This window comes from Seriola dumerili, unplaced genomic scaffold, assembly GCF_002260705.1.
Source record: "Seriola dumerili isolate Sdu_G_001 unplaced genomic scaffold, Sdu_1.0 BDQW01000003.1, whole genome shotgun sequence".
Classification (NCBI taxonomy): domain Eukaryota; kingdom Metazoa; phylum Chordata; class Actinopteri; order Carangiformes; family Carangidae; genus Seriola; species Seriola dumerili.
In genome coordinates, this window is record NW_019174258.1 from 1,024,584 (window position 1) to 1,036,910 (window position 12,327).

Here is a 12,327-nt window from a genome sequence, read left to right on the forward strand (position 1 = left end):
TTAGATAGAACAGAATATTCATATTTATAAATATATATCTATAATATATAGAACCTATATATTACATGACTTTAGATGTAATTTAATAGAAACAAGTAATTGAAGATATTTGCTTTTCTTCTTGTTTGTAAAGCAGTAAAATCTTTTGACCAAGCGCACATTCTGACAGCAGAGCTGCCGACTGGGAGTCAGGTTCTCTAAAAATAGAGCAGCCACACTGCAGGATAATATCTTCCAGTCGTTAATGCCACAAAAATTTGGATTTGGCATCAGTGTAACTTCATTAACTATTCACAACATGTGTGTTGTGCACATATGATAGGTCAACACACACACACAAACACCCCACCACCACCCCCACACTGACTTTGTGTTGCACATGCAGTCAAGCATGAGTGCTTGACTGCATGTGCAACACATGTGCACATTAGGGGGATGTAAGGATTAGCTTCTGTTGATGAGTGCTAACTTCTAGAAAGCACGATGGAACCTGTTGCGTTACAAAACAAAAACAAAAACAGGCATGTCCCATCTAAAAGAACACATGTTGTCTCTTTTGTGTTTTTTACTATTCCTTACATTCCTCCTGTGTGTAGGGGGGGGGGGGCTTTTTGTGAAGCAAAACGAGAAAAAAAAGGTCTAACAATCACTGCAGGGCTTTCACTTCAATTTTTTCTTTTTCACTAATAGGCAACGGAAGAAAGATCAGTGAGTTGCTCCATCTGTATTGGTTCCGTGCCACCAGCTCACAAGCCAATGGCCCACTGTGAATTCTCCCAGTGCTCCAGATGGTGAGCTGCTATGCAACTCTGCATTATAACAAATTAATGTAGATCAAGTTGATGCAAAGAATGAGCACCATCTTTCTTTTCCCTTGCAAGGAAAACAGAAAAAAAAGTTGATGCTGGTTACTTAAAAAGTGCTTTTGATCATAAAGTTTGCCTGTTCTGTCCACATGCTATCAATTTTCTCCCCATCACCAACTGTAACACAAGCCTGTTAATACTTAATATGAAAAAGATCAAAGTCATCTTTTGTGTAGCGGGAACAAAGAGGAAATGCTGTAATGGGTTATAAGGAAAGTTGAAACACAAGCTTGAGTAAGATGACCTTTTTAATAAAATATCATAAAAACCTAACCTCTTTATTTTTCCTTCAAAATGCATGTGCCCTTTATATAATAGCAAAAATAGCACAGGCAATGACAGGTGGAAATCTGCATGTGTAATTTGCTTATGACAGGATCATTACTTAAGGATTACTGCACTACAGAGCTCATTCAGCCATTGTTAGACTATGTCCTTGAGCAGATTCATAAGCCCACTGGATTGTTTTTTACCATAACTTTTTTACCATAAAGACAGGAGAAGACCCATCTAAGAACTTTCTGCAACACAAGCGCGACCAATAACTTTACTCAAAACAACAGCGCCTTCAAATCCAAGTGCAGCAAGAGCACGCACATGGACGCACATTCACAGAAAACTATACATGTATTTACAAAAAAGTATTCACACAGTGAACGTTTTCAGAGGAACAAAAATCAAAGAGGTCATTACAGAGAAGTTCAGAAATCACATTAGGCTCCCTGTGGCGTCAAGAATGCAAAAGTGATTAAAAACAGATGGAATAACAGCAACACTGGTGCTTGGAGCTCAATCTGCAAACAGGAAAGTCTAACCTCAACAGGCAGCCTCTTTCCCTTAATCATTCCCAGACTCCCACTTGTTATTATTTCAACCCAGTCTCAGAGCTGAAGCAACCAGCCAGTAAAAATAAATTCAAGGCTGCAAAAAACTTTTTTCTGCTGCACCATTTCATTCTGTGCATGATCAAAAGTTTTTAAAATTTTATGTGTTGCCTAGAATATTTACTTGTTTGTGCACAGCTGGGGAACAAAGTAGAATAAAAACCACACTACAATAAGTTTATAACATAGTTAAGACACTGCAGTATTTTAATTCTACTGTCACACAGCTTTAACTGATGTAATGGAAAATCAGTAAGAGGAGCCTTGGGCACATGCATTCACACACACACAGGAACACAGTGCTTTTATCTTAAAATAAACAAAACACAAAAATTAAGGACACAAGGATAGTCAGATGGACGAGCAGAGTGAGACCAACAGTCACTCTCTCTCTCTCTCTCTCTCACACACACGCACACACACACTCAAACACACACATTTCTTCCAGTTCTTCTCTGTCCAAAACACACACATTCCCAAAGAGAGTACTCACCGATTTCCCGTTGTAGTAATACATTAAAGAGTTACTGCCCATTCCAGGGACAGGGTAGGCGCAATACATTATAGCTTTAGCAATTTAAGTGATAAAGGTATACTATGGCAGCACACAAGCTTTCTCTCTAGACATACATCCAAACCGTTCAAAAGGGACTAATAATTCTTTCAGTACTGGCCTCCACACACGACCCACTCAGAGGAAACTTATGCAAAGCAGGATTGTACCACTCCGCACTGTGGGAAGGGGTGGCTGTCAGAAGGGAGTGGCTCGTGTGGTACATCCCTCTCTTAAGCCTCTAAGTGCTGAGGCAAAGAGGAAAAGGACGAGGGGGAAGGGAGGCAGCGGGGAGGTGGGTATGAAAAAGATAAAGGGAAGTGGGTGGGACGGAAAACAAATGTGTGAGCGGATTTAGAAAGAGAGAAAAAAAAATGTTTAATTCCAGGCATAAAAAATGTAGATTTTCTGCAGGGGAACCCCAGCAAAGTGGAACTAAAATAATTCTAAGCAGGATTTCATTAATATGTGTAATTCAAAGGCGACCAAATGAGTGCATAAGTAAGTGTGGTGAGCCTGTTCTCTTCCACACGTTTTAATCCTGAGAGTCTAATCTTTTTGTTTTTGTGATGATTTAACAGGTCTACAGGCAGTGAGGTGAAATATGGCTTTTGTAAGAACACAACCATCTGGCAACACATTTTACCTGTTCCCACACATGGCTCACACATCAATTAGGAGTCATTAGTGGAGAAAGAGAAGGCTCAACGTGTAAGGGAAAAAAAATGGATCCAAATCCAGGTAATGAGAGAGAGAGAGGAAAAAAAAGATGGACTAGGTGTATTTATGAAATGTGAAATATGACAGTTGTGGTGTTGACAGAGTAAAAGCTTTGAGAAGTGCCTGTAAACACAGAGTTGTAAAGCATGCAACAGCTGCAAACGGGCTGGCTCGTGACGTCAGAGCAGGAAAATAATGCTCCATTTCCTAAACCCTGGGGGCCTTAGACAAGGGGGGGGGGCATTGACAGCCATTTTACCATGGTTTACTGTCATTGCACGCCACACAGCTCCCCATTACCTTTATCATGTGGGAGGAGGGGAGAGCAAAGGAGAGGAGAAGAAAGGAGAGGAGGAGAGGATAGATACCATATTCCACTGAGAGCCCGGTCTGTACAGTCTGACTGGAGCCTTTCATGTGTGCCACTCGTAGCTTCCTGGACTAAACACAGGCCTGTAGACTCATTGAGAACATTATTATTACAGAAAGATGAAAGCTTCCACTTCCCTAAGAAAACTAGGCCTTTATTATGCTTTTCCTTTTAGTTCTGTTATTATTTATCCCCCTTTCTTCTCTGGTACTCTTTTAAACTCATCCAAAACACTGGCTCTACATGCTGTTACCGCTTTATATCTGGCGCTGTTTCAAGTTGATGCTTTAAGGAAAATGGTCATGATAGAAGTGTTTGAAGGGGTCTAAAACAAGTCCAGACACATTGCTCGGTGTTGTGAGGTAAACACATGAAAGCAGGGAGAAATGGGCATTAATTCGGGAAATACATGCACACGTATCATGCCGGTGCTGGCTGACTCAGAACACTGCCAGCCCATTTCTTTTAATGCTGGTTCTGCAGGGGACACAGAGAGTGTGCCTGTGCATTTTAAGTTTTATTTAATTAAACCTCATGAATCAATGATCATGACACACAGGTCACAGCCTTAACATTGTGGAAAACAGTCAGCATCAGTGTGGGAGATGAAAGCTCAGCTCCACCCACCTGTTCACACGACCCTCTCTAAGATACTTGAGTCATCACAAGGTGCTTTTCTTGGGATTTGTTTGGGTGTTGAAAAACACAGAGTAAATCCACGGGCTGAGGTCACCCCCATCTCACACATGGATTTAGAGATGATGTCATCAGACAGGAAGATTGTTTCCTGTAAGAAGCTCTGGTTCTAATTAGGGAGGGCTGACTCGGAGAGTGGGGGGTGCACGGGGGATTCAGACCCTGACCGTCTCAAACTCCTAACTGTATCATCAACGTGCTGATTTCAAGACGCTGCAATGTTGACTGAGTTAAATTTAAGACTTTTAAAAACCTTCTTAACACCACATTTAATGCAATTAAATACCTGTTTCATGGTCATATTGCCTATGATGGAAAATCAGTGGGGACATTATGGCCTAGAATAGTTTTAGTAGTAGTACTTCCCTGCAGTATAACAATAATTTCTAATAATATAATCATAATAATCATATCATCAAGTGAATGCAACCTGGACCCAGATAAGTGCTAGACCATGGAAAGATGGATAAACTAATTTAAATAATTATTTTTTGGCTAAAATTGATACACCCATTACAAAACTACTTCGTACTGTACCTGCCAGCACTCCACAAGAAAGGATTGATCAGCCTCCTGTGTGCAAGATCTGGTCATACAATCCCACTTTTATAGTAATATTTAAGACTTCTGTAAGACCTTTTAATACTTTCTACTTTTCAATGCTTTTTAAGAATTTTCAAGAGCTGCAGATACCCTGCCATTGTTTATTAGACCTCGTGTTATGTCACTGCTATGAAATCCAGTGAAAACTATATGGTTTTGCAAAGTAATACTGACAGTTTTTCCTCCTCCTTGACTTGTTAATGTCAAAACAAGTCAATTAGGGTAACACAGTAATCAGCTACTTCTAGTAATCTGCTCATCAATCACTGCTTTACAACTGCATGAATTCTACACATTGGGGTTGAAAACTCTGAGACCATATGCTCTCTTAAAGCAAATATTATATAAGTGGTGAGGTGACTTGAAATATGTCATTTGGTGTGATCAGTTAAGTGTTTTTATAGAGATCTCCAAAGTACTCTTTCCTACAGCTATCACAGATCTTTAGACAGGTCTTGAGAAGAGAGACATTCTCATGTAAGAAGCCACGCAAAGAGCTTAGTGAAACATTAAGTGAAGAGACATCACGAACTTTAATAAATGTGAAATTTAAATGAACTCGCGACAGAACTTCCACATACTGTCAACCACAGCCGATAAAAACACAACACTGTCTTTGCTCTAGGTTCAAATTCCTCAGCTCTGATCAGGCAGGACAGGTCCGTTATTTTGTCCACCCACAGAATAAAGAATATTCTGGGATGTAGTGATGTTGTTTGAAATTACATGATAAGTTTAATAATGACTTAAAATTATCTTAAAAAGGGGGAAATTAGTCTGACCAATTTCCATGTACTTGATTTGTTTTAACTGGTTCTATTGTAACCACTGAGCAGTTTATCTTTTAAATGCCTTGTCTGATATGTGAAGTGATTTTTCCAAATAACCTCCAGTTGAGTTTGAGATGTGGAAACTGTTTTTTTTTTTCGTTTTTTTTTTTTGACAAACATTTGTATTGCTTGTTTTAAAAATTGCAGTTTTAAAACACAACGGACAAGCATTGATACAAAAATTTCCATGCTGTGGATAATAATGTCATATAAATTATATTTTAGGACAGTATGGTAGTAATCATTAGGCTGCAAATTTTTACCATTCCTGCCAATATAATTTTCCTTTTTTGTAAGTGTTGCATGCATTTATGTTTCCAATCATGCTTGCAAGAAGGCTATACACAGATTAATAATTGGGAACAGCAGTCTTCAAACAACGGCTATTAAAATTTGCTTGAAATGTCTGACAGCTGTAAATGTATGTAGCAAAGCTACTAACTACATCCATTCTCAAAGCTAGCAGAGATAAAACGAAAAAACCTGACAGACCACATTTGTTGGACATCTGTCCTAAACCATTTGATGGAAAAACTAAGAACCCTGAAACCTAAAAATATTAGTTTTCCTGACAAACAGCTTAAAGATGAAAGATTTCTATGTTTTCTGTTGTCTCTTTTGATTTATGTTTGTAATGAACACTAACTTGAGAACACCCAGTCTTCGTCATGGGCCTAGAAATACACACAAATACACATAAAGGGAATATCAAAAGTTGTCCTTTTTTATTAGACGTTAGAAGAGGATGCAGAAGATGACCATCTTGGGAATAATGGAATGCATCCAGCAGGCCTAGAAGTACGACAACAGTTACATACAGTTTGTACTGCAAGAATATTGAATATTTTCAGCTAACTCACACGGTGACTACTTTCCTTCAGCTGCATCTTCCATCACTGATGATGTAGTCACCAGAAAATGAAGCTTCTATCCACAGCTAAAGAGCTGCAGTTTGAACTACACAACTTAATGACTGTTTGAGAACTTTTGGTGAAACTATGGTTTTGGAAACACAATGGTTCATACTATGTAAGTTACCAACATTGTAACAACGACAGTTTGAACCATGGTTTTGGGAAACACTTGCATCACAACTATATGGTCCCAACTATGTAAGTTGCTTTTGGGAAACAGACCCCAGGTTGATTCAAGAGAAGACCCACAACTCTGCTCTCATGTCATGCTTGTGTGTGGTTTCTACTGTACAAGCACAGTGGAACAAAAATGTAAATCTAAACCTAGGTATTTAAAAAAAAAAAAAAAAAAAGTCTCCACAATTTATTTCTGGGTATTTCTGAGAGAGTCCCTAACACATGTTTCGTGAGATTCATTTATTTTTGTGTGTCATGACCTACACGATAATAATCTAATGATTCACTTGTCACCCCTGAGCTCATCAACTAATATTATATTGAAAATGAGTCACTTGACGTTAGCAAAACAAGAAAAACAAACTGACACATCTTACACTGAACAGGATGGTCACCCACTGTCACCATTACATTGGACTGGTGTGATTTTATCCCTCACACACTCACACACACAAACACTCTATTATACGTAACCTCTGACCTATAGCTGAGTCCTGGAGTTAAGAACCTCAGCAAGGACACGAGCTTCATGCGGTTCACTGATGTGTTTTCCAGGTCACGGCAGCCTGGCTCGCATGGTTTCTAAATAACAAACACTCTACCTTAGTGATTGCTGACAGGCTGTGTGTTCTTGAGCCTGCCAGCGATCTGAAATCAAGGTTTGCATTAATGCTGTACACTCACGCAAGCCCTACATGAATAATTTACAACAGGCCAGAATGTGAGTAATGACTTTAATCTGTCCATTATTTTCATACTCTTTGTCCTTTTAACTCCTTGTTCTACTCACAGATGAAAGAGGTCAGGCCTCTGGCTTGTTTGCCTGTTCCATTATCTGAAGCCTCTAATGTCGGTGGTAAATTTCAGCAACCTAAACAAAGATAAACACAAAGCCCAGGGACCCAGAGGTGGCTGTGACTGTTCAGCATCATCCCCGTCAAACCAAGGGTGTCTATCTAATCAGCCATCTGATGAGGCCATCTCTGGGGAGCTCACCAACTGGGGTCAGGTCAAAGCCTAAAATGTTTCCCTCCTGTCAGTTGAAAGGGCTGAGCAATCTTAACATACACACACCTAACAACCCTGACATTTTAGAGTACTAATACACTTTGTGCATTTTGTAATACACACTGAAGTCCCATTCTGCCATGTTTCTGCTGAAAAGCCGACCCACACAGAGGAGTGCATTTTGGATAAAAAGACATATATTCATATAGATATAGATCAGTCACTACCTCTGTGATCCTCCACAAGCACCTAAAATAAACTCCAAATCTTTTACAGCATCACTACAGAATGAAAAATGCAAATGAATAAAAAAGCAAATTGGCTTACTGGGTCTGAATAACAGTCATCATATACGAGCAGTGAACTTATGTAAACTATCTGGGACCTTCCTGCTCACACACACACACTCTCTCACACACACACACACACACACACACACACACACACACACACAAACACACACAAACACACCTGACTCATACATATTTTGCTGTGAGTAACTCAGATGACGGTTAACACTTAAATTCTATCATTTGGTTTCGTGGTTTACGTGGTACTTTCCTTTAAATCATGGTCTAACCCTCCATCTCTTTGAGTTTTGGATTTCAGATTTTTAGCTTTATTACGACACTAATTCCATCTAACAGCTCGTGGGACTGAATAAACCTTGCAGTGTTGTTTTAATATCACATTAAAACTGACATTGGTGGGCATATAAAATGTCTCACTTCTTATAGTATCAGACAAATCACTGATTTAAAGTTTTATTTCCAAGCGCTTAAAATGATATATAATGAGAGCAATTGTCATAGTCAAAAGTACAAAAACTGCGAACAGTCATTCTGCTGGCTTGATGACATGCAGATCAAAACACACATTGCAGGCTCGAAACAGCTCACAAACTGTACTGGCCTTATTATTCACCTAATGTTTTCCTCTCCTGGTCTGCTTTGATTCATCATGCTTGTGTTTGAATTGACTGCACAAAGAAATAATGACAGTGGACTGGGGAATAATGCTCTGTCGAGGGACTCATTAACAATTACAAAAATCTGTGAACAGTCAAGGATGGAATGGAAAATATATGCATGTACATTTATTCATATCCTTTAACCCTCCCAGTGTCGATGTTAAATGCATTTGTTTGTGTTTTTACAACATCAGAATAACTCGGGCAAAATATAAAACATGCAGCTTTTTACCATTCAGCTGGGTGCCCCTACAATCTCATTTTGCCTTGAGACTTACAAAGGCCTGGGGTGATACTAGCTGTTTACATAGGGCTTTACTGACGCATGTCATCCACAGTCTATTCACCAAGCCCTTTTTTTTTTTTACTATGTTCTATCCTGCAATGCTTCAAAGGAAGAAACAAAAAGGAGCTGCTCACTCTGCAACAGGAACATTGTTACTGTTGTAGTACAATATTATGATATGTTGTCTTTGAGCTTCTAAAGACAGATGGATGAAGAGAGAGAGAGAGAGAGAGAGAGAGAGAGAGAGAGAGAGAGAGAGAGATAGAGAGGGAAGATATATCTTTTGAATGTCATGCACCAGACAGCACTGCGAGGAACATTTCTGGGTCTTAAGATTCAGAGCCTAGAGCAGACTTCCTTTCTTACAGCTCACACAGTAAAAATCTCTCAGAAACAAGGGTGTCTGAGTGATCTGTCAAAAGCAAATGTCAATCTTTTTTGTCATCCACACCCAGGGTTCTCGCTTGCAAAAGTCCCCGAGGGGAGCTGAATCTCAGCCCACCACTTTCTTTCTCTCATCCTGCAGTCACCGTCACCAAAGCCAGGGAGGAAGTGTCACATCAAGCCGCTGTGCCTCTGACAAGGGTTCGTAGGGGGAAAAAAAAACACTATTTACACAAACAAACTGACATGCACACACACACAGACACACAGACACACAGACACAGACACAGACACAGACACACACACACACACACACACACACACACACACACACACACACACACACACACACACACACACACACACACACACACACACACCATGCCCTTGCAGCTTCCCATAAATATCCTACAAGATGCAACTTTCCCCCACAAGCTACCAAACTCTCTCTCTCTCTCTCTCTCTATCTCCCCATCTTCAGTCCTCCTGTCAGACAGGTGCCCACACAGCTGCCCATCAGCATCCCTCAGCGTAGCAGCCTGTCTGTCCAATGACAACATGCTCTGTCCTTCGCTCCCAGTGCTCAGTTTATACAGTCAAATAATGCAGGGAGCCAATTATAGCCAAGATGTCTACTGCAGCAAAAATAAATGGCAAAGCTTTCATGTATGAGTGCTTTAAAGATGTTTATCTTTCACACAGGGCGGTGAGCTATATTCTAAAATATGTTAGCAGAGAATTTTTTTCATGTTGAGCTCCAGCATTTGGGAAGCCATATAAACTGGGTTAAATAATCCTTAAAATAATGGCAGATAAGGGATTTATTAGGTATATGCATCACATAATTACAACCACATCTGCAGTATCCCATGTCTGCGAGCACACATCCAGCAGACCACAGAGGAAAGTATGTGTGTGGCTGAGGGAGGAGGGTGTCTGTATATAAGATGAAAAAGCCCTATAAACATTTAAATGTTTGCAATCACCATCTGGCCTGTCTAGATAGCCTTCACATCCTGGTGCACTGCAGTGTCAAAACCTAAATGCACAGAGGATGTGCTCCCGTAAATATTTTGATTCAGCTCCATCATGTAGTGTACACACACATCATGCTTGGTCTTGCAACTTACATTGCCCATCTGATTTAAAACTCTTACATTTATTTTTAGACTGAGGACCGAGACTGGAGGAAAAAGGGGATTTGAGAATGAAATAAATAAATAAGAAAATTCCCAGCAGTAGACATAATGATAGGAAGCACTGTGTTGATTTTTTATTTTTTTTTTCAAATCAAGCAGCTATTCAGGTCTCTGGTGAGGCTCTCGCGCTTGCTTACACAAGCAAAAGCTTTCAGTGGCATCTGCAGCTGCATTCATGCTTTACAGGTACACTGCAGGCTCTTCACACAGCTGCCTCTGGCAAAGTAGCTCTGACTCCAGGTGCGCCGTCCCCTCGACACATCTCGACACCGCCCTCGCTACTTCTACTGTCGGTGCCAGCAACACAAACATGGGTCTTGGCTGATAACCATCCTTAGACATACAATAATCACACTCTGCACCGGTCACATATACACGATACACATTTTTAAGGGTCACAAGTAATTCTTTACATCATTCAATAGTCATGACACCATATCTCACCTATGCTTCCCATTAGTCCAAAACCACTATCCTGACAACACCTCCCAAAAGCCGCCAGACAACCTCCCACTCAAACATTTTCCACATATACCACCTAAAAAACTGGCTTTATGTTTTCCTTTCTCTGTCAGCAGGTTATAAGAGACCTATAGCCCTTTATTCAACACTGCCATCTTTATTCTTTCAAATGGGATCAAAGACTAACTGGGATAATTCCTCCAAGCTCCAGGGTTTATCTTCTGAGCAGTACTGAGTGACAAGAAGAAGCTGCATTTTATCCCATGCTCTGTCACTGTTTTTCCCCATCTAGCATTGTACTGCTTGATTGTACTCTTATGAGTCACAGAACCGCACCTGCGCCCATGTGTTAAGTACTGACAAATAAAAGCCCAGCGTCCATTTACACAACAAAGAGATGTAACCCGCGAGGCAACCATTCTTTGCCTCCCTCCCTCCGTCTGACAAGACCTCAAATATATCACTTACTTAAGAGGAAGGCAGCACACGTTCCTGCTGCTGCCAGACACTGCTTCTCTCCCTCATGCTCTGACAAACTTCTTTTCAAATACAAATCCAGAAACAAAACACATGCCAGCCTTTTATGTTCCCCGGCCTGTTCCATATTTGATTTCAGAGAAACAGCAGTAGAGGTGACGATTATCAAAGCTCTGAAAGGCAAATCCAGTCTCAGACTCCCTCACCCAAAAAAAGAAAGAAAGAAAACCTTTTCATTGTTTAAGGAAAGAAAAGGGTGGGATTTTGGTAAACCAGTTGCGTCTTATTGAAAATAAGAAAAAAAATCATTGTCTTGTACCAGTTCTAGGAATTTAAGGCAAGGCTTAATAAAACCTTTGCCAATCCACCAGGGTTTTAACAATGAACATCTGACTTACTGATTTATGCATATTAATGAACTCCAACACCCCCTGTCTAAGCGAATGCAAGCTGAGCTCCACACTTCTCTGCATCCTAATGGTTTCTGCTCCACCGGGATCATTACCAATAGAAATTTCAGATATTCTGTGCTATTAATCTCTGTCTGTCCTCCTGTTCGGCTACGTAATGACTAATTAAACATCAAAAGAGCAGAGCTGGGGATCCGCTCTGACAGCCTCTCTTTCTCCCAGGAGAGGCTGTGAGGAGGCCAGACTGTGACAGGGCAGCGCTGAAAATCAATCACCCCAAGGTACACATGTGTATGCAGGCACACACACATTCATGCATGCGGGTACACACACATATAACCACAAAAATGTACACTAAGCTGTTCCCCACAGAGAATTTTCCATACTACTATTTAACAACAAGCACGTAAACAACAAACATGAAAGGTCAGAACTTTGCTTTCTAAATTAACAGGCATCACTGGTGTCACTTTTTCAAAGACCCACAAAAACAACTGAATTCCCATCCAAGAAATGTG

At 40.3% G+C, this 12,327-nt stretch overlaps 1 protein-coding gene across 3 annotated transcripts in view; it reads right to left on the minus strand.

Moving 5' to 3' along the window:
- The window catches only part of tcf12 (transcription factor 12), a 77,708-nt gene that overhangs the window by 23,231 nt on the left and 42,150 nt on the right, over positions 1 to 12,327 (minus strand). Inside the window, exon 1 of one of the 3 annotated variants that reach the window (XM_022740457.1) lies at positions 2,244 to 2,422. The exons of the other annotated variants lie outside the window; for them this stretch is intronic. Coding sequence (XP_022596178.1) covers positions 2,244 to 2,312 — 69 coding nt within the window. The 5' untranslated portion in view covers positions 2,313 to 2,422. Of the gene's footprint in view, positions 1 to 2,243; positions 2,423 to 12,327 lie in introns of those variants that run through there. 3 annotated transcript variants of the gene reach the window in all.